Source organism: Phalacrocorax aristotelis, chromosome 5, assembly GCF_949628215.1.
Source record: "Phalacrocorax aristotelis chromosome 5, bGulAri2.1, whole genome shotgun sequence".
Taxonomy (NCBI): Eukaryota; Metazoa; Chordata; class Aves; order Suliformes; family Phalacrocoracidae; genus Phalacrocorax; species Phalacrocorax aristotelis.
This window is the reverse complement of record NC_134280.1, coordinates 8,183,046-8,206,892: the sequence shown is the minus strand read 5'-3', so window position 1 is coordinate 8,206,892 and position 23,847 is coordinate 8,183,046. Positions and strand designations below refer to the sequence as shown.

General features: G+C 39.8%; 1 protein-coding gene across 3 annotated transcripts in view; it reads right to left on the bottom strand.

The window, feature by feature from the left end:
* Positions 1-16,646, bottom strand: part of TMEM163 (transmembrane protein 163) — a 100,834-nt gene extending 84,188 nt beyond the window's left edge. Inside the window, exons 1-3 of one of the 3 annotated variants that reach the window (XM_075092888.1) lie at positions 16,221-16,256; positions 13,192-13,244; positions 10,920-11,039 (exon numbers count right to left, since the gene is read on the bottom strand). In XM_075092888.1, the coding sequence (XP_074948989.1) occupies positions 10,920-11,039; positions 13,192-13,225 (154 nt within the window). In that variant the 5' untranslated portion in view covers positions 13,226-13,244; positions 16,221-16,256. Of the gene's footprint in view, positions 1-10,919; positions 11,040-13,191; positions 13,245-16,220 lie in introns of all 3 variants that reach the window. The other 2 variants (XM_075092887.1, XM_075092889.1) reach the window with 2 other exon arrangements.
* Between the last annotated feature and the right edge of the window lie 7,201 nt (positions 16,647-23,847).

Sequence of the window (23,847 nt, the reverse complement as noted above, 5' to 3'; positions counted from 1 at the left end):
ATTTGCTGACCTATTTTTTTACGGCTAGAGAGAGAATCATTAAACAATCTCTCCTTTTCTTGTTGCAATTAATTACACACAGAAATATCAAGTCACGCTACATAAAAAGGAGACACAGTTTATTATTAGTTTCTAATGTGCCACAAAGATGGGTAAACGAATTGGCTCTTTTGGGTACTATTAGTTCCACGCAGTTACGCATTACAGTCTCATATATGTTAGCCGAAGCAGCAAACCAGAGAACGGTGATGTCTATCAAGTCAGGGGGTAGACAATAATCCTCCAGGCATACATATAGCCCTCACTCGCTCTCTTACAAAACTAGCTAAAACTGATGCCTTTCATCTGCCTTTCTGTATCCCCAGCAGCACGCACTTACACACATACAAATTGATCAATATAAAACCACGCTAGTACAGGCTGCCTTATTTTTTCTTGTACCGTTTAGTAGTTTTCTCGTAACTCCTTAGCCATGTAGTTAGGAGGTGATCTGCCACCACTGCAGTCACCAGCAGTTTTGTCACTAGCTGCCACAATGCCAGCTAGGTCTGATGCTGGTTACTTGGCTCTGCCCCATGTTTTCCATGGAACTGTTAGAAATGTTTTTCTAGGATTAAGTGAATTCACAACAAATGTGAATTTCATTGTTTCAAACACCACAAATCTGTTATTAAATACCTGAAGCCAGTTGTTGCTTTGAAAGAGCATTCTTATCATGGAAGGCTCAAGGTAAAGTAAGTTATATGGTTTCTACAAAACACTATTTCTAAGTAACTCCTTTCTAACTTGGACCTCAGCATTTCAAGTATACCTTAAGCAAAGTTATCTGTCAGGCCTACCAGAACGGGAAGGCATGGAGCTGCTTTTATTTTCCCCAGCTACACATCCTAGCTGACACTGCAGGCTGCATTTCCATTCTACTAAATCTCCCACTGAACAATAATAAATCTTTCCTCTAAAATTTGAGATTTTGCTTTTCAGAGCCTGGGGAAATACTGTCATTCCTTGGCCATTGATATGTTTTATTAAAAATGTGATTTGAGAACAATGAACTTAGATGTATTATTTTCTTCACCTTGATATATTGAAAAGATATATTATACTTAACAGTTCTGTGATGCAGGAGACAAACAGTCTTCATATCTGATGAGAAATCTTCATTTAGGATTCAGCTGAGGATCCTGTTCTTCAGACCTCACTCGTGTTCTCAGCACCGCACCTAGCATGAAAATGGCCCAGAGATCTCTCCAGAAAGGATAAGTTTGTTGTGCAAGTACCAAAAGCTCCTTATTCTGCAACAGCTCCTGGAAGGCAGATGCCTCTTGTCTAACTATTTATGGTATTTGTCAGACTATCCCCCTTCCTCTGCAGTTTTCTGTCTAGCGAAAATACCAGCTGGTTATTTCTGGTCACTCCTCTTTCACTAAGCACTGACTAATCTGCTTCTTCTAACTCTGAAGCTAAGCTATCTGTCCCTTCCGCACATCCCGAGAAAAAAGAACAATAAGGGGTCATACAGGAAAGTCAGAAGAGATACTTAGGAGCTCTTTATGGTTCTTCTGGAGACAGCTGGTTTGCAAATTAAGGTTAGCGTCTATTACAAGTTATCTTGCCTTCCCCAATCTCCAGGCTTTTGGTTTCAGTCTTTACCAAAGACACCGGATAATCCTTATCTGAACAAAACTAATTTGACCAGGTTATACTACCCTGTCAATACAACGTATCAAAGTTTTCCAGTCTCTCAGCCTGAAAGACTTGACCAATTGACACTACTGTTGCTTGACAGGATATCAAAATCTACGAATGCAAAAGAGAGATCAGAACAATTGTAAAACCTTATCATCCAAGTACCACCCCCTCAACTAAAAAAAAAAAACCCACAAACCAAAACCAACCAACCCAACCCCACAGTATTTTTACCTATTTTAGACTAATATTTGCATAATATTTTCAGTACAGTACAATAATGTATTGATCAAACCACACACACGCACAGTTTTACATTTTATACATTTTATGCCAGAAATGCATACCACTGAAGTGGACAAGCACAGCTGTTTAACAGAGCATAATAGGGTTCTATTACAGTTTATCATCTACAATGAGAAATAAATTTTTTTTCGAATGAAATAGTAGATTAATTTATCAAACTGGATAACAAATAGGAGTACTTAGGGCATAAGTTTAATGCTCTCACTGGTGGTATTTTCAGAAACAGAAGCGTCCTTCAGTTAATGCTGAGTTATTAACCTCAGAAGGGGCAATGCCACCTTTTCAGACATCACCCTCTGTTGTAATAGATTTTCCCTGCTACCACTCTATATATAGCCACAGACTCCCAGATGCTCTCATTTCTCATCTAGCACTACCATTGCTTCACCAGAGTTGGCAACAGGGAAGCATGTGCATCAGCCAACCAAAAGTATGTTCTGCTGCAACATGGTATAGATCTGCTGGGAGTTATATTGCATTGTAAAGCAGCAGACATTATTTATGTGATTATTTCACTGTTATTAAGTTCCTCCTACAGTGCAGGCATACCAAAACAAGATGAGTCATCTGCAAATAAAATTCTATACTGAAAAAGTATTAAAATTTAACAAGCTTCGACTTTCAGTGAAAGGAACTCAAACACTGATACTGAAAAATCACAGAGAATCAGTGCCAAGAAGCAAACACCAAGCACTATCAACCTCCCCAGTAAAAGCAAAACAGTTATAAATGTTATTAAAAATTTAAATCAGGTACAAGTTTACATTTTGTTGTCTACTAAGTTAAAACACACAAATATTTTAAAATTTCTGACAGAGATAAAGAAAACCTAGGGAAAAGAAAGAGCACTGTTCTGATTTTCACCACTGCACGAGAAGTTTGTTTTAATTCAGTGGTAAATTATAACCTCATGAACTTCAAACAATTAAGTGATACTGTACATTTTCTTTCATTAATCTTGATTTTTGGCTCCAGATACAAAGAATTACGAGTTCACCTTTGCCAATAAGAAAAGCAGCACATTTTTAAATTGGGAGAGCACAGAAAATACCTCTTTATTGATGAAAATCAAATTCTACTGTTGTCAAGCATTCATAAAGAAAGCTGTTAACTCATTCGTGCCTTTGCACAAGAGGTAAGCCTGCAACAACTGAGGTACTACTTTGTGTAACTGCTACTGCATCGATTGTTTGAAAACACATTTGGCTTCTAAGACTGCAGTGATATTCCTTCAAAGGGCAGATGTACAGCCACTGACCTATATGACATACCAAATAAAGCAAGAGCAGCAATTCAGACTTGTACTAGAGGATGATTTAACTCAATTTTACACAGAAAAAGTAAAATAATTTCTTATGGACATCAGCTAATACCAATCACACGCGATAAACCTAATATTCCTTCCTTAGTTCTCTTTTTGTCTGCTTTTAGCCAAAACACACACTTTGCGGCCCATGCAAGCTAGGAGTGGTTGTAGGGCACATCATTCCCACACACCCACTTATTGCCAAGTGGCACGTCTAAAAGCCGCCCCATTAAATGTTCAGCTCTTCTCTTCCCATAAGCAAAATTCAGCCTCTACCTACGTCTATCTCTAATGGCACAGTGTAATTCTCTCAGGGGTATGAGTAGGATCCATGACACCAGCCCAATTACTTAACACTGCCTTGCTATTTACCTCAAATTTTTATTTATTGTATCTTGCTACACAACTGTATTCTTATAGTTGGAACCTCTGAATCAAGCACAAAATTGACTTTAAAGGAATCGTAACAGAGACCTGAGGGCAAAACTGAAGACCAAATTTCAAGTGTCTAAAATATCCTGATATAAAATAAATATAACTTATATTAGAATATGTATAATATGTATATTTTATATGGTATAAATTATGTAATATAATATCAATGTTAATTCACTTAAAGTGTGTTACAGTTCTTACTGGTCTGATATTGATTTTGTGCAGACTTCTGCACAAAAAAACCCCCACAATCTCAGAAAGAAAAATAAAAGAGACAAAAGAATTGTGATTATGATTTTTACACTAAATAGCCTAGACTTAACATACTTGCATTTCCTCTTTCTCCATGAAATGATGTTAAAGTGCTAGTTTTCCCTCAATATCAGCATCCTGTTTTAATATCAAAATTTTGGGGGATGATTTTCTCTCATGAGGAAGGAATCGGTACTTAGCACAAGGAATGATTTAATTGCAATTTTCTAATGCAAAAATGCAACAGGCTTGTGTGTTAGCATTTAAACAAAACTCAGTTGTTTTAATAAACTTCCGCCACAGCAACAATTTTTTAAATTTACTGTTCAAATATATAGAGATCATTGCATAGCCTGTTCTAGAATTCACAGACTTCTATCATTTTGCCTGCCAATTAAGAAAAAGATTTCATGATGTGTGAAACACTGCAGATTTTAGTCCTCTACTTCTGTTCAACAGCTATCAGTCTTGAACTTGACATCCATATGCTATTTTCTCCTCCCAAGAAAGACACTTAGAGTTTTGTATGCCTAAAAAAAAAGACAGGCCCTTACTGGCCTCTCATTTCGTTTTCAGTGAATGAAAAATGCGTTTTGCTGTTTCTAAGTAGTGACTGACTTATACAAAAGGCTATCTTTTGCCCGTGCTGCACAAGCAATGGATTTTTTGTCCTTTAGATCTTATGTATAACATGGTTGGACCAAACTCTGTTTTCGACTATAGTTATAGCTGCATCACAAGGACAATAGGGTTGCGCAAGCATCACCAATATCAGAACTCAACCCTAGGAGTTTGAGTTCTATATTTCATTAACACTTTTGTGAGACACTTGTGCTTCAGAGATGCCCTGAAGTATCTGTCTTTTTGGAACTGGCATAATTAAATGTCCTAAGAAATATGCAAAATGAGGGATCTACATACTATCACACAGCACTTCTATTCTGTATTTAGGCTTTACTTGGGTTTAAGTGTCTGCATGGTACTATGACATGAAATGTAACTTTCTGAATAAATGTACTGTGCTTTGGTAAAATAAATTACTTTCAGGTCGTTAGGAGTGAGAAATGCAATTCTGTATAGCTCCTGGAAAACACAAAGACCAAAAATTTTCATATGGTCAGCAATCCTGGAGAATTCTGTTTAGGTACGCAGCTGAGATACTCTAAAACAGGCCTGAGTTCTGAATGCCCGTTATTTGCCTGAAACTCAGTGACCTTTAAAGAATGCTGAATTGGATATCCCAACTGAAGAGCCTCAGAACCATGAACCTTTACCTACATTCTTTATTAGTAGTGATATTATTATTCACAGCTGTGCCCAGGGTATACTAAGTATTGTACAAACATAAGAGAAAGCCCACTTATATTTAATTTTTCAAGCAAGAATAGGAATGGGAAAATTATATACTCATCAGTAAATGGAGTCACTGTCTAACTCAGTTGCCTGAGATGACGAGTGACAGATTGCATAAATACATCTATATCCAAGCATCCAGAGAATAACACCTTCAGTTGCTCAATGTAACTCCATTTGCAGTACACTGGAGTAGCATAGTAGGGGAGGAAAATCAGCAGTCATGTCCTACAGCTATTTTATGACCTACAGATTTTATGACTCCATTTAGTCATTCCAATGAAGAATGTGGATCTGGATCCATACTTTCTAAGGTTTGTTGGTATCTGAATCTGTTTGTTAGAGTCTGAACTAGCATGAAGCTTAGAATCATAGAATCATTAAGGTTAGACAAGACCTCTAAAATCATCAAGTCCAACCGTCATCACGCCTCCCAAACCATGCCCTGAAGTGCCACATCTACACGTCTTTTAAATACCCCCATGGATGGCGACTCCACCACCTCTCTGGGCAGCCTGTTCCAGTACCTGACCACTCTTTCAGTAAAGAAATTTTTCCTAATATCCAGTCTAAACCTCCCCTGATGCAATTTGAGGCCATTGCCTCTCATCCTAATCTTAATCTGTTTTAATCTGAAAGCAAGCTCTACCCCAAGATTTCTAAGTGTATGAATCACGCATTTCAAACACAATACCTCTCTAATCCTAGTATGTGGAAGCTGACTTTAAAAAAAAAATCATTTTTCAGTAATTTGTTCTGAAACACAAATGATTTTGTATACAAAATCAGAGTGTCAGTGTCTGTGTGTTTACTTGTAGTATCTTATCCATAGGCCGACAGCTAATCCTATAAAACACTCCCACTTACAGAATTGATTCTACCAAGCTTCCACCTGAGATACTATACAGATTAATAGAATACACCTTCTCAAAATAACAGTGCATATTTACTACACCAGACTAAACACTTACCAGAATCGGACTTCAAATCACAGACCTCTTGTTGCACTCAAATTTTCAGTTACTTCTATAAAGCTAAACCTTTAAAAATATCTGTGGTGATCTAAAATGAGTGATCCCTAAAGCAACCATGAGGACCGATTTCACAACCTGCCTGCTATTTCCCCAGCATTTTGCAAATAGCCCAGCGTCAACTCTTCCTGTGATGCATTAGCATGTAGGGCCTATTCAGGCGTGCTCTGACCACACTGGGACAGACTGTCTGCAAGTTCCATCATGACGGCTGCCTCATGAAAGCCCTTTACAAAGCTTACATTTACAAAGGCATACATTCTAAATCTTCACTCAATCTCTGACTACAAAGAAAGCTTTTAGAGCAGAATTTCATCTATACATTGTTTTGATATATTGATATGACCATTCCATTCTCTGTGAAACAATTTTAGCTAATCAAATCAGGAGACGAATGAACAGGCTACTTTCTGTGAATCACAAGTCTACACTGGACAAGAAATACTGGACAGAATGGGACTGTGTTTTCTGCTTTGACAATATTATCAGACATTAGCTGCTTGAGCAGGAATTAAACAGCAAAAGCTATATTTATATATTTTTCAAAATTATGTTTTAGTAACATAAATGTCAAGAAACTAGGAATAATGGGTTCTGAAACACCAAAGTTCCATTCCACCTGTAATAGTCCCTCATCTTCTATTGTGATTCTGAAACTAGGCTCAGTATGAACCCACAATACTACAGCTACAGAAAAAAGATATAGTAATTATTATGAAATTATTTAGACTGCAGCCTTACACTACACGTATATATCTTGCAAAAAAATACTGTTCATATTATTTTCTCATTCTTTTCTTATGTTATTGTAAAACAGACACTATTATATTGAAATTAGTATTCCAGTACTTACTTGGGGAGCTAAGGAATAAATTAATATTCATTTTAGTAATTTTTATCACGCCATCTCAGTTTATGACTATGTATTTATAAAAATGTATATCCACTCTCAGTGAGAATTCTACGCGCATGCATGTTTCAGGCAGCATCAAAATGAAAAATGAAATTAACTTATTCATCAGGTATTGCTCAGTATCTAACCATAAAAGTATTGCACAAACCCACAAATGTCAGAATATGCATAACTGATTCTAAGAGAGCTTAACATTCAGCCACTAAAGATGATACCATACGGCTCCACTGACCTCAAGAATCTTACAAATTTAGGTCTATAAATATTGTACTGAAGCCTTGTGCAACTATATGCTGGAGAACAACACCTTCAACAGCAATCAATGCCAATTAGACTACAGTGATTACCACACAGCACAGCAGCTGTATGTAGGGACAGCAGCTGAAGCTTCCAAACGGTCTTTTAAAAAGTACAGCATTTCTGTAGTAAAAATTAAGTATATTAAGTACTTGACAGTAAGAGATCTGTTCTTTTAGGTAAAAGAAAAAGCTGATTTTATGGTCTAAGTCCTACTTCTCAATATTAGTGAATGAAAGACGACAGTTTCATTTTTCCATAAGCAGCCATTCTGCTCCATATCCAGCCTATTTTAGCTTAGATTTCCAAACCTAAAGAGACCAAACACATTTTGATGCATATGTCAGCATTTCATCTTCCACATTCCAGTATTTCAGGTCACAAAACAGCCCATCCCAGACAGAATACATACCATACACCTGTTATGTAGCACATATGACATGTATATAGGTATATCATACTTCGAACTTATACACCTTTATAATTCACTGTACACAGGTTCTTTTTAATAGTAAGTCTAACATACAGAGTTCAGATCAATGGATCTCACACCTCATGTGCCATAGATCATTACCTAACAAGGAAACTACTTTATGTATTCAGATCAACGTAAGATTTATCAATCTCTTTCAATATTACCAAGTGAAAGAAGATCAGAGTTCAGCTGGGGCATCATCATAATCCCAAAAGAAAACATCTATACTAGCCAAGATAGACCATTCCAACTTACTCTAATGCTAGAAAAATATAGCTTTGGAAACAACTAGACTAGTCTTGGAAGGATGGTGATCAAACTACAGCACTCAAGGGAGAAGGCAGACCATAAAAAAGGAAAGGAGGTCTCATTACAGGTGGCTGGAAAAGAAGGCTCCTTGAATCGCTTTCCCACTCTCCACACAGACCATACACACAGGTATTACTCCCCTTTGTGTTTTTCTTACCCTCCATGTCCTCAACTACAGTTATCAAGTAACGTCAGTTCCCTGGCCTAGTATCTCTAACTCTACCATGTGCTGCTGCAAAAGCAGCACCATAAGATACGCTTGCAAGAAAGTATTTTGAAGCCTATAAGAAGATAAAACAGATATTTACAGAAAGAATGTATAGGGGAATCAGAAAGAGTAGCGAGAACACAGTCAGCGTAGCCAGACAATTAGCACAGCAGGTCCCCATTTTTCACTGAAACGGAACATCAGGGCTGTACTGCTAACACTTTACCATTACAGACAAGAAGTAAAACAGAAACAGGATGCTTTAAATAGCAGGTGTTTGCAAAGAATTGGCAGTGTCAGACACCCCAAAGTGACAACTAGTCATTTACATCAAACAGGCTGCAAACTCTGGTCACCTGGCATGTCTCCCAACTCATGGGTTGGCAAGAGGAACCTGCTAAAAGGACAGCACAAAGGAAGAGAGCAACCAATGTGAAACGGTAAACTGAGCAGAACTGCTGAAATTCCATAGGGGAGCAAAGTGATTCTAGAAGAATCACTGTATTTTCCTCAAAGATTAAAAGTTTCAATGCTAAGCATATCAAAAGCCCTGGCAATGGCTTTATGGCATGTAAGATAACTGCCTACTGTCTATTAAGACATTCCATACAGATTCAATATGTATCTGTGAGCCAATTCCTCTTTTATTCTTCGCAAATCTAGCCTCCTCAAACTACAAGGAAAGATACATTCCAATAACGTATAATTGGTCTACTAACACCTGATTTCAGTAGCTCAGTGCCTATCCACTCCAGCTGAGTAAGCAGTCACAGTATATTCAGGCAGAGAATACCTCCTCTGCTGATTTTTTTGGTAGGGTCTCTAAACACTACCAGAGTTCCACAAATAAGGAAAACAGAAAATAAAAGCTTTCAGATAGCCTAACTCTACAAAATGTTTAAAAAGACCCTTTTAAAAGAAATTGAGTGTTTTAGTTATCCATAGTATACTTACATCTTACAACTCTGACAAATTAAAACGTAAAATAAAATGAAGCCATTCTCAATATTCCCTAAAATTATATTGCTAATAGGTAACAAAGTTATTTTATAACACAGTATTTACTTTTATGTTGCTTCAGTAGCAAAGACAGACTATTGCATTTTCATGAAGCAAGACAAAATGGAAACTCAGATGTTCCAGCTTCCTTGTTAACATTCAACACTTTACAGTGTTAGTTTCTGCCTTTAAGTGTTCCGTCTCTTCTCCCTTCTTTTTTAATCAAGTTAGTGTACCTGCATTTCTACAGAAATCACTCCAAGTAATATATGTTTTGTTTTCAGAGACCATTTGGTCAGATTCTAATAATCTCCCCTGGGAGCTGACACCAACTTCCAGCAGCAGGTCCTACACTGCAGATTAGAATAATAAAACACATGCTGCTGCAGCTTCAAAATAGAATTAAAAAAAAAAGAGAAAAATAATGCAAGTCTGTCTTTACCAAGCTGAAGAATGATGTTTTGAGACATCTTAGATGTCTTGTCTCCTAGATAGAGCTTTCCTTTTGTTTATATAAACACATAAATCCAGTCACTTCTGGTTTTCCCTTCTTTTAAACAGAGAATGCGCCATTGCAAAAGATTCTGTTCCAAATTCCACACTTCTTTTTGTCCTTACAGTAATGCAGTCTTACTTAATTGACCAAGATAGAAAGCTGGTATTTTACGAATTTGCATTGAACTGAAATGTATTTTTATTTACTTAATGTAGCACTTTTTCCTGTTTTGAAATAAAACAAATATTTCATTTTCTCCATACAAAAGTCATTAGGGGTTTTGGGTTTTTTGTTTGTTTTTTTCCCCAAATTCTTTGTGTAAAGGTAAACTAGACAAATGCCTTGAAACTTAAAGAAAAACACCAGCTTAAAAAGAAACTGGTATCTGCCCTCCCGATTAGCATTGTGTTAGGGTACCTGTCAGCGTAATAGAGATAAATTAAATATTTCTCCCTTACAACTCACTATTCTTTATTACAGCATTCCCACTACAAATCCCAGGTGAATTAAGACTTGTCATATTTGACCTCTTTGGTTAAAGGCAATCCACTGCCTAATGATTTTTACACTATTCTGTAAAATGAACAGTTCCACATGCATAAATTCTAGCAGGAATCAACATCTCCTGTTTCTTCCTCTGACCTTCAACAACTCTGTCCTCTGCAGAAAAAAAACAACAGTTTTACTAATTTATAAGCACCATGCAGACACAGGCAGTCTAGAGAGAAACCTCTTTAGCAGTCGCAAAGAAAAAACATGAGAAAGCTTCCACAGAGAGAAATTCTGAGAGGCCAAGAGAAAAAAAAAAAAAAAAGAAAGAGGTGTGAAGATTTAAAATATTCCCAATACTCACTGAAAGCAGCCACTGCAAGAGCCAGTGTGACAATAATGGAGACCCAGGAAACCCACAATGCCTTCTTTCTGTAGCTTTGAGCTTCATGAGGTTTTAGCCTTGTACTGCTTTCTAGTAAACCTGATAAGCAATAAGCAAAGAGGGTATGAACAATACATTGCTCCTTTTGAAAACACAGCTGTGTTAGTTCAGACCTAGATCACATATTTACATTCTATTTTACATACAGAATCAATACAGAATCAAATCCTGCTCATGTTATTCGGGTTAAGTGAAGGAAGCCACCAGAAATGGGTAAGCAAGAGCACATACAAGCTGCTTTGATTTCACACAGGAAGACCCACACAACACTTAAAAAGAGCACTACAATTTTAGGGCAGTGACAGATATTCATGTCACTTACATTTTCTACCTGTACACCTACATAAGAAAGGGCTCAGTCCTATACTCAGATCAAAACTTGTTTCAGCACTTCAGGATCCTGAACATAATTAACATAGGAGAAAAACTCATGTTCTCCAGTCTCTGTGAAATAACCTTTGGATACACAGGAATATACTTCACATATTGAGTGTAGAAGTAGGCATACTTTAGAATCAAAGCTACCACAGCTAAAAAAAAATCTTGAAACAATGTCCTTCATGTAAAGCAAGAGTACATCCCCATCTAGAACTAGCTGAAGAACAATGCTGCCATATTGCAATCTGCACACAAGTCTGTTTAGCACAGGGGAATGGGATTGCTTTCTCTCTTTCTTGATGCTTTAAATTTGTGCAAGTCTTTTATTCACTCATATTAAATCACAGAGAGGAGTTCAAGTCAAAACTTAAAAAAAACCATTCTTTGGTTTTCATTCTCTCAGTCTGAATCTTAAGCCACCTTTAAAATGCATTCAGAATTTAACATATTTGCCTTTTGTTTACCTCATCCAGATTCTTTTGTGCTTAATATATTCATCTAATCTGAAACATATATTCTTTTTCATCAGGAAGTTCCAGCTTAAATCTGCTTAACTGGAGGGAACACCTAATCACTTTTAACTTTCTTAATTAATTACCCCAGAAAATGTGGGTGGTTCCTCTTAGATGATGATCACTTTTCAGAGAGATTTGCCTGCACTGACTGCGTTGAACTGGGGCACTGGTTTAATAGCACAACCTTTCAGCTGCTGGTCTAATGTCTTAGACAAAGGGTTGAGAATGGGGGCTCTAGCAGACTCAGCTGCAGATGAAAATGTAACAGCTGAAGCTGTTACTATCCTCACCTTACCCAGTTTTCTCTTTGATGGCTATTACCACTTTCAAGGCAGGGACACCTGATAGGGTTAACAGTGTACTCCAGAATCCACACTGTGTTTAACCAAGTTTATTAATGTTAACAGGTGTTAATTTCAACTGACTGTAATATACTGCCTGAAAACTGCAACAGTTTTGGAGTCCATTCCGAAGTAAATGCCTCAGGGGCAGTGATTTGCTGGCAGAGGGGCAGGCATTCACGGGTGGTAACAATTTGAGCCACCAGATTTTATTCTGCCACTTGAAACCTGTCAAAATTACTGGTTCTAATCCTAGCATAACTGGTAGGATTCATGCTGTCATGGGAAAATTCTTCATGCTTTTTTCACCTCAGTTACAATAAAGCAGAGAGAGTTTCTTTATGGTAGTTCAGAAAGCCACTGTGAGAATTTCATTCTTGTACTGTGTTTTTAGTAAATTTAAAATATTGCCTCACTTTGTGCTACACACTCCCCTCTTTATGAATGGAAAAGAATTTGCAAACTTCCACGCAGGAGAATTACTAGGCCCTGTATTGAAATGATGTCTGTTTCTTATTATGTGTGTTCTTTGTCTGTTCCGATACATGAAAACTACCAGATGACAACTCTAAAAGGTTTGAGTTTACTGGTAGTACTGCATAGCTATTTCTCACATAGCCCACGTTCATTTGTGTGAAGAAATTCCCCCCCCCAATGTTTGGCTTATCTTCTGCCACTACATGTAATGATGCACAGTTTAATTGCTGTCTGGTATGAGGTAATTTAACAACACATCTTGAAATACAGGAGAGATTTCTACTAATATAACCATAGAGAAAACCCATCTTCTCACATTTTGTGTGTTAGCCCCTCCTGCCACCTCCCCAAACCAAGGATTTTAAATTATGGCCCAAGTCTTGTTGGAATGTAAAGCAAAGTGGGTTTTTCTTAACCAATTTTGATTCTCAGTATTTCAAACCTCAAATAAACATAGATCAGAATGACAGACATCCTCACCTGTTTCTTTCTTTAAGGACATCCTATAATTCATGGCTACAGCTCGCTATTACCTGGGGAGTCCAACACACACAGTTGATACTTAACAAATCAAATAATATCCTAATTAAATTGAGAAATGAATAATAAGCCCCATAGCTAGTGCAACACTGCTGATTATATTCACATGTCAAGCACGTGTCCAGTATGACAGAGACTGCAATCCTTATAAAACTGAACCACTTGTGCTGTGTGCGCGTGTTTGCCTTTCTCCCTCTCTCTCAAAATGGCTGGCATATTCTAGCTGCCAGAGATGTGATCCCTTCCTTCCTAAAATAATTCAAATAAATTTTCTGTATTTACAATTTTCACCCTGAGAAAGATCATATTATTCTTACGAGGGTCCTAGGGGATGGCACACAAAAATACAAACTCATTCACATGACTATCAAGCCCATAGCATGAAAATTATTTAGAAGCAGCAACAGCTCATTAATTTACATGCAACAACACAATTCACAAGATAAACCTCCATATTTTTCCACTGACCATAAGAAAACAAGTTTCAAGCATGCACAGGAGGCTGAACGATTATCTGACCTGCACTGCTACAAAAATAAAAAGCTAGTATCTACTGATGAAATTCCTCTGCCCTGAAATTAACATACTGAGTAATTTTATCGCCATTAATTTATTTAACACATAGATATCCTTAAGGATATTCTTAAGAATATCTTAAGATATTCTTAAGAAAAGATGGAGAGCTGGTTAAACCCACTGGATTTTTACTTTATCTTTCAGTACCTTCATATATTAACAGATTTTCTTCCCATAAAAAAATCAGAAGGAGAAAAAACCTGCCTAACAGTTGCAGAACACAAGCTTGGCATATTTGTGAAGTGATTCTAGGATATTCTTTACCATATGCTGACTTACCAGAAGTACTTTTCTATTTGGCTAAGGGATCATTTTAAAATGTCATGTTAGAATTTGTGGAAGAGATATGGCTAATAGAAAAATTGTTCACCTAAGATGTTAATTTAAGGATCCCATCCACAAAATTATCACTGGTATTTGATCTGACTCTTAAAGAGCAAATAACTTGTTCTAAAATTTAGGGTTAGTTTCTATTTTTAGCAAACACGGAAGTATCATCTCTATAACTGGATCTGCTATGATTCATTGGAAAGGATCATAAGAAAAAGTACGATCTAAAAGGACAGACTGTAACAATTTCAACAGAGACAACCTGCAAAAAGCATACCACATTTTCCTCTACAATGACTGGGAATTATCCTGGAAGATGGAATCTGTGACTATAGGAAAGGCGAAAAGAAAGCTACTGCAAGGGCCACAGTAAGAACATAAAGGCAGAGAAGGAAACAAAATCAGCAGCTTTAGTCTCATCTCCCTCTTAGAAAGAGATAAGGTTAGTTACAACAGACACTCTTTCTTTTGGGAATTACCCTTAATACCAAAGGGCCAGCTTTCATCTTTAGCTCTGTCATACTGGGCACAGAATAAAAATTTCTGTAATCAAAACTCCACTTTTGAACCATAATCAAAATTCCCAATTCCTATTGTTTAAAACAGAACTGAAGCCTCAAATTGCCTTCGGTCGCAATGTCTGTCCTCTGCCATTGGTGGTGACAATGAGGGTACCCCTGGAAAAAGGGCTGTCCCTGTCCCCCATTGGCTCTCCCTGACATGACTGAAGCCTGTCAGGGAAGATGGTGACTGCTTTTCCCCCTTACTTCTCTACTTTGTGTCTAGGATTTGTGAGCAGGCACAGGCATTGGGAAAGCAGGGGAAAGAACGGGAGATACAGGGGTTGTGTAGGATGGGATGAAGACTGAGAACACAAAAGGGTCTCCAGGATTCTGAAAGCAAAAAAAGATAAAGGAAGAAAAGGCAACTGAGGGGCTAAGGAAAGCCTAAATGTGAAATAAAAAATTGAGACACATTGTATGGAAGAGGAGCCTGGAGGCGTCGTGGCAGGCAGAGCAATGGGGAGAGTTAAAATGGCAGCTGCCTTTATGGGCAGCAGGTAAGCAAGTGCCTCACACACCACTAACAAATGTCTAAAATAGGTGTGCATCGCATTAAAGAGTAACACGGTTTGAAAGCTGGCAGCTTCCCATTCCTAGCCAGATATTTAGGCAAATAATAAAAAACGAGTTATGTGGACGTACGTTATACCGTGGTGGAAGGGAACGAGGAGGGAGGTAAGCGCCTTGACGGGGCTGTAGCGGACCACCACAAAAACGCCCCGTTGTGCCCCTGCTCGGAAGGCGGCTGCCACAAGCCCCGCCAGCCGGTAACCTCAGCGGCCAACCTCTCCTCAGCGCTGAAAAACCCTCTGGCGCTGCCTGCGATTTGCCCGCCCGCCCCGGGAGCCCCCCGGGCCCGGCCGCCACCTGCGCCCCTCGGCCCGGGCCCCTCCCCTCGCCTCGGGCGGGAGCGGCGCCATGTGTCGGCACCCTCTGCCCCACCGGGCACGGCAAGTTTTCGGGCGAGGTGGGAACAGCCATGAATAGAGTTTATAAAAATATGTTAAAGCTGTCGCGGGGTGTTCGTACGAGAACTAAAAAGCGGAGAAGCTTCGCGGGCGGCGTGGGGGTATTAAGCAAGTGGCAGCGCCGGGCTGAGGGGAGGCGGCCGGGGCAGGGCGGGAGCGGGGCCTGCAGGCCCTCGCACCGCGGGAGGCCGGGGCTGCGGGAAGAGCAAGTGGGTCCGGGGAGGAGACATGGGGCGCTGAGAAGCACGGCGAGCAGCTGCGAGTGCAGAGCGGCTGGTGGGGGCAGTTCGGAGGGCAGGAGCCCGCGTGGGGGCTGCCAGAGCTGAAGAAGAGGGGGCGGGAAAGGCTGGTGTGGCAGAATGAGGAGGAGGGCGTGGGTCCAGGAGAGCGAGGCGTGAGGGTGCTGCAGGGAGGGTGTAGAAGAGCTGTCGGGGGTGGGTGCTAGGCGCCTCGGGACGGAGGGAGGTGATGGGGCGCGCCACAGAGAAGGACAGCGTGCGGGAAGGCGGGTGAGGGACGTGCGAGCGCTCACCTCTGTCCTCCAGTCCCTCGCTGAACTGCCCGCTCTCCCCAATCCGCAGCTGCTCCTGCTGCTCCCGGGGATGCACCGGCGGGCTGGCCCCGGGGGGCTGCACGATGGCGGGGTCCGGAGTGGTGTCCAGGGGGACAGCGGACGGCTCCATTTCTTGGCGGGGCGTCGGGAAGCGGCTGACGACTGTAGCAGCGAAGCGAGGAGCGAGCGGAGCATCCAGCCCGGGTGCGAGCCCGGGGAGAGGAGGAGACTCCGGCTCAGAGCATCACGGAGACGGGGACAGGCAGCAAACAAACTCCTCCGGCTGCTCCCCGCGGCCGCCTCATCACTAACCTCGCCGGCGGCAGAGGGGGGGGCAGGTGGGAGAGCGGTGCCGCCTCCCCGCGCTGCCCTTCCCCTCCCCGCCCCAGGGAGCACCTCCGGCGGCGGGAGCGGCGCCCGGCCCCGCAGCGGGGCGGGGGCGGCCGGGGCTGGGACCGGGACCGGGAGGCAGCTCGCCCCCGTGCGGAGGAGACTGCGGGAGGGGACTGCGGGTGCAGGAGAGGTGGCGGGAAAGGGCTCTGGGGAGTCGCCCTCAGGGGTTCCTCTCCCTGGAGAGCCCGCAGGCACCTGCGAAAGGTGCGGCAGGACCTTCGGATTACGGTACGTCCCCGGGGCCGGCCGGGGAAGCGGGAGGCCTGTCAGTCTCCCCTCGCCATGGCGGGCTCTGCCTTCCTTCTCCTCACGGTACCGACTCTTTCAGGAGGAAGGGTTGCCCGTTGACTGCCCAAACCCGGAGCCCACGCCCAGCAGAGCGAGAGGCAAGCGCCTCACCCTGCTCCCGAGGGCCGCAGGTGCTGGCCTGCAGAGCGAGGCCCAGGCCACCTTGCCTCCCCTCATGCAGGTAAAGACCCAGTGCTCCCCTTTGCTGGGAGATTTGCTCACTTTCCATCTGCCATAGCCCTGTCTCAGGATCAGAGCCAAATCACCACACATACACACCTCTCGGAGCCCCCAGCACCAACGTTCTGTTACGCTGACGATTGGTTTTACCAATATCGGCCTAAAAACTGTCCTAGAATGTACAGCAGCCTCATGCTGAACCATGGGATTAGAGCTGGAGACTTGCTGCCATTCAGGACCCTTCTTGGTTCACTCATCTGCTGTTCCTAGGGCTGTAGAAGAACATGGGGGAAAAGCCAAAACCTTGGGAGAATAGAAATGTTAAAAAAATGGAAAATTTTACCAATAGATTTGTGCCAGAGCTGCTCTCTTCTCTGCTTGTTTCTAATTGCTAGGTAGATAGAGAGGTGCAAATAAACAAAAGAATTTCCTGTGCTAGCACAGTCTCCCAGCTGCATGTTTACTAGCATGTGGATAAATTTTGAAACTATGTTGTGTTTTGATTTGAGTCTAGGAAAATATCAGAAGGCAATCAGACACTGCAGCCCAGGTCCTCAGCTGGTATATGTGGATATAATCTGCATTTAAGTTCTATGAAGATCAAGTTATTGTTTTCTTTTGAGAAATTTTCGAATTTGGCACCAGCAGGCAATTAATATTTATGCTAGCATAGGGACATGATTTTATAAGCTGTCAGAATCTTGCTTATGTTAGCCTTAAAAAAAGTAGTTTTGCAGTAGTTTAGGAATACCTATTTGGGAATGGTTAGTGAAACATTACTACCAAAAATCTTAATTTTTAAAAATGCCTTTTGATGCTGTATGCTTCCAAATCTTTTCAGCTGTATTTTAAAGCATTAATTAGTTGAGAAAGTAAACATAAAGTAAGTGGCATAAAATATCGTTTTAGAAACTGACTGGCATTCTAGCAACCTTGTGGAATGGAGGTGGCTGTTGTGGTGTGAGGGACTGGTGTTTACTTTTTATCTAATCTTATGATTTCTTTGTGTATAGCCTACCATACCTACTGTATGCAATGTTTTTGAAGTCTTCATGCCTCTTGCCTAAATTTCATCTTCACCCTTAGCTGTCCTACCCTGCTTTGTGATCCCAGAGCTCTCACTCTTCTAGTTGCATCAGCATTAATAAGAATACAAGCAATGCCCAAAGTATTTTCTTTTCCCTGGTGTAATGGATACTAAATTACAAAGTGTCTGTTTCATATTAACCTCGAAAGAGGTTCTAGTGTGCGTAAGCTAACACGAGTTCTTTTGGGGGAAACGTTTTTTGGGTTTGGGCTGAGTTGGGAGGGGTTGGAAACTAGTAACTCCATAAAACAAATATGGTTATTTTTATGGGCTGTTTATTAAGCTCTGGTGACCTTGAACCTGCGAGATACAAGAGAAGATCTGTATGTGTATGCATGTGAGAGATGAATGAAAAGTAGAAAATACTTAACTTCTGTTACTTTCCATAAATAATAGATTGTCATGTTTCTCTGTCATTTAAAATGTGTTTGTAAAGCGAGGCTCCTTAAGGGAGTAGAACCAGTTTTGTAACCTGGTCAGAGACAAGGGATTGGGGCCAAATCACTTTGCAGGACCTTTTACAGAAACCTTTGGTGTCTCAGTTTGGGGAGACACTCTGCCATGCAGAGTGCATCCAGTACAAGCCATGAAGAGTCCCTTGAAATTGCTGCAATTGATAGAATGCTCCCTAATGCAATTATTGCAGGATCCTTCCTCTTCCGGGGAGATAAGTCCATGTCTGATCCATTCTAGCAGGAGCTTTCTTATTCCTTACATAAATGGAAAATTGTCTAGTGACTCTCATGGGACACTACCTCCTTTTTGTAAGTCTCTCTAAGCTATTTTGGCATTCTTACAGCTTCCAGAAATCAAGCCAAGAGAAAAGTGCCCAGAGATTCCTAATTCCATTTATTTAAAAAGAGGTGAAAGTTGGATTTCCAAATGATTTGGGGGAAAACAGGAACTAGGAACACCAAACCACAAGTTTTAAACTTTAACATGTTCCTTTTTCTTTTTTTTTTGAGTTGTTCTCAATTGCTGTTCTTACATAAAACTGTGTCTGCCAGGGGCTGCAGCTGTCTCTATTTGTATAAATGCTATAGTGTTCAGGGTATAGCAAAAAATATAAGGATTGCAAAGAGTATTGTAGTTTCTTTTAAAATTACTCTCTTCAGTGCTTTCAAACATGGCCTCATGTGAGAATGGATATACTCTGCATTTAGCAAGTACAAATTCAGAACACTAAGCAGATTCACAATGAAAAGCCTTTCAGATCAGACCATTATTTATATAAGCTAGCTACTAAGAAGCACAAAGACTGCCATATCGTAGCAGCTGGAAGCTGCTTTCCAGCATTGCCTCTTATTTCTCATGACACCTCTTTCACCCAAAGTATATTCCATTGGATAAAGATGTAGGGCTAGGGTTTTAAACATGTGAATCCTGTTTTCCATCCCTGTTGGACTTATTGTGTAGGAAGCCTTTAGGCAAAGTCATTGAAGAGGAGAAGGGCTGACCCTAACAGCTATATTATTATGATTTTATTTTTGACCCCTTAAACCTCCCTTTTTTGGATGTGAATAAAGAGAAGCCAAAATCAATTAAAAAAAAAAAAAAAGCCACGTCTCAGGATTCAATCTAAATAGACTAATGCCATCCCATATTCTATAGCTGTTCCAAGATTAATACATACTTGCAGAATTTTGTTCCCAGCTGGAACTGCCTGTAATTTCCATAATATTTTGACTTCCAGAGGAAGGTAATTCCAAAGAGGATAGAGGCCTCTTGTATCACAGCAACCAGCAACAGCAATGAGAAAACTTGTTTTATTTAGTCTGATTGGCTGTGGTCTGTATTTGCTGTGGTTATTTGTGGTGGTTCTTTTCTTTCTTTCTACCCTTCTTCCTTCCATCTATTGAGTAAGTGAAAAATATCAATCAGATTTTAGATTCTTCTTCAAGGCCCACCCTAACTCTCAGCAAAGTCAGAGAAAGAACTTTGATTATATTTGACAAAAATCGGATTAGGTCCGTCATTTTATTCTTTTCCAAGGTAGGCGTTTTCCTGAGGTAATAAGCAGTCTCTTGGCAGTAGGTTGGCCTGTTTTCCCAAGCTACAGTCCCTTGGTTTCACTTAAACATTATTCCCATACTACCATCAGCACCATTACAGGATGACAAAGAGTAACATGGTGCAAAAAGGTGGAAAGAATGCAGTGCTATTCCATCATGTAGAGTGAAAGTAGAACCAATGGATGACAGTGGCAAAACAGGTCCTGGTGCATTAGTGAGACAGTGGTCACTATGTGAATGCAGAACATTTGTTATTTCTCTCCATCTATGTGGAGTTGAAATAAATCCATTTTCATTGTAAGCAAGTTTGGATATGTTAGCATTATGTATTCATTTGTCTTTCTCAAAATGGGAGCTGCATCCATTCTGGATTTTCTGGTTTTCCTTTTCTTTTTAGTGCTACTGAGTGGAATGTTTTCACTTGAGTTAGCAGAACACAGTGGTGCATTCAGAGGCTCCTGAGAAGGAAGTTTGCTTGATCTCATTGATGTTAACTAGTCAATGTTCCATATTGACCATCATCATAAATGCAGCACTTAAATTAAGAGCACTCTTGCATACTTGGAAAGAGTTGGTCCGCTGGCCCAGTGATTATTTTTTAGTATCTTTAAAAGCGTAAGAGCAAGATAATGATACCATCACTGTTCACGATTTTGTTTGCAGGTTGTGTTTCATGCACGTACTAAATACAAAACTGCCTTTTTCTGGCAACGAAATACTATATTTGTCACTGGCATTGTATTGCAGTGTCAGGGAGTGCTATTGTAAGCCAGGATGGTTTCTTAATTTCATCTATCAGATGTCTCATGGCTGACACTCAAAAGAAAATGCCCACTTCTTACTTTCATCAATACGCCTTTCGTGGAACTACAGCAGGAGGTAATGGGATCCCCACTCAGTTTTATGGGAGACACATCTGAAACAAAACCAAGTACCAACCCAGTTCTAAATGGACAGGCAGACATCCATCCTGTAAAGGTCATCTCTATAGCTAATCTTCAGTGTTTCTCCTCTAGGACCAAAGTCTGAGACTGATTTATCCTGATATTCCTAGAGGCAATGCCTTCAAGTAAGTGTGTATGCTGTTTAAACCCTCTGATAGTTTACACTACAGCTACCGTTTTGTGCCTGTTGTGTGGATGAGATGGTAAGATACTTCGGATCATTCTTTGCCATTTAGACACATCCTCTACTGAAATGAATAGATTAAATAAGTCTATTTAGTGATGAAAACCTCTAGATTCTGTATTTCACAGCCTTTTTTCATTAACCTAATATTTTCTTTTAATAGTCCCTTGACCATCCCGCGCAATGTTTGCTACAATAATTTTCTTTTATAAACAAATACAAATTAGGCTACATTTTGTAGGATGTTTTTTAGCTTTTTTTTTTTTTTCTTTGCTGGCTTACTTGGTGACATGTAGGCAGAGGCAGATACATATTTTGCTGTTGTTTGGGAGATCACCTGTAGTCCCACAGCACGTTCAGTGGTCAACAGGATGAGAAATTCTGTACTAGGTTCTTTTAACTTGGTCTAAATACCTCTCGTCCTGGTATTGGTCACGCTATTTTTTTAATTAAGAAAAAAAACAGTAATGATGATGTTAGTACAACAGTGCTACGTTAATTTTTAGACTGCAGAGCATGCTTAAATTATTATCTAATGTATGTAGGTCATTTACTGTTTTTCTCTTGCACTAGGTTAAGTGGAGTTTAAATTGAAGTCATCTCTCTCCTTGGCATTTTTAGACCGAATATTAACTTGGGCCCAAAATAATCAGAATGTTATTTTGAAAAAAGAATATGATAATTCGGTATCTCTTCCTTCAGGCTATGAAAGAGTGCCTATAATAGGATTCCCAGAGAATACAGCGTGCAGTGACCTTGGTAAGTAATTGATGACACCTCACATAAGCACCTGCTCTTCCTCTATATGATGTTGCTGCAGGATCATATTTGCAAAAAATGCCCAAGCTAGCAAGAGCCACAGGCGTTAATAAATTCTATTGTGGTAACAAAGGAGGAATAAAAACATAGAATGCAAAATATGTAATCTTAAAGTGAGCAGAAGGTCTTGAAAAAGACTCTTCACAGTGAGTATTTTCCATCTTGAAACTATTTTAAAAGCTGTTTTTTAATTTGAGTTAAAATTGCTTTGTAAATATGGGAAACCAAAGGTTTACCCACAAAAAACCTGAACTTACTATTTCGTTCAGAGAAATGTTATGCAGTCATGCAAGCTACATGCCTCTATTCCAAACTATGTTATTTCTTCATATCACTAAAGACGTTTTCTTTCCAGTTTTTATGGAACTGAGTAAAACTGACTTGACAGTGTCTTTATTTCATTGGTAATACAAACAAGTATAGAAGAGGAATGGAAGGGAAAATGAACAGAATTTTAGAGAGGTAGCAGCCTCTTACTTTAGTAATAATCCTCCTCTTTTTTCTTTCTTTTTTTTTTTTCCTGCTTCCCATACTATGTGGAGAGATCTTTCTTCTTCCAGTGAGACTCTAACCATAGCCTAATAGGTGACATGAGTATAAGCAGCTGAGATGTCATTTGTTCATCAAAGAAAAGAAAAAAAAGAAAGCTGGGAAATCTCTAGGAAACAAAAATCAATATAATTTTGTAATAAACTTATCCAATGACATAATTACTTGATTATAATTCCTATCCAAAAGCATCTTAACAACTAGACACTTCCAACATATTTGCATAATTTCGTGTTTTCTCCCATATATTTGCAAAAATTATACACTACTTTCCGTTAAGTTTATATGGTTAACCAGGAGATGAAGTGAACCACAGAAACCGCAAAGCATTCTTTTTATTATATACAGACTGGGTCCCTTTTCCTATTGCCAAGCCAATGCCCATTCCTCCTGATGCGCCTCTCTACCAAGGCTTTTCCCCCCATGTCAGACTTAATTTTTGTTAAGAAGGCTGTATGCAAACGTGGATATACATTTGTTTCCTAGACAGGTTAGACTCATGCATTTCTGAAATATTTATAGTTGATAAATTCAATATTATGCATTAAAAACATTTAAGAGTCATAATCCCTACCTTGAAGGTAAGGATTTAATGAGAAAAGGGACCAGTTGCATCTGCTCAAGCAGATGTTTGACACTTTAAATCATTTAACTCTTCTGGGTTTTGATGAACCCCAAATTACCAAGTACCCAGTGGAATCTGTGACACACTTAATGGTTTTTCTTTGTTTGTTCTTGTTTCTGCTTTTTTGCTGGAGGACGTAGAATTAGTTTCCTGAGTCCTGGCATGCAATTTGAGTTTGAATACTTCATTTTAATGGGAGATGCTGTAGGTAAAATGATTAAATTCTTCAGATACCAATTTTTGGAAGAGGATTGGGTTAGGCAAATATAATGCCAACAACATATAGAGCAGTTTTAATAGGTTTCTGCATCCTTTATTCTCATTATATATTCACTGTTTCTCATCCTCTAAGGTAAAAATTTCAGTGGGCAATGGGAAAAATAGAAGACAGTGACAATCCCTTTTGTAATTTTAAGAGAGTGAATCACATAATTCACAGCATTCCACTTGTAAGAAGAAGCAGGAGACTTTTTTTTGTTTTTGTGGAATTCATACCGAAAGGTTTCTACTCTATTGCAGCCAAGC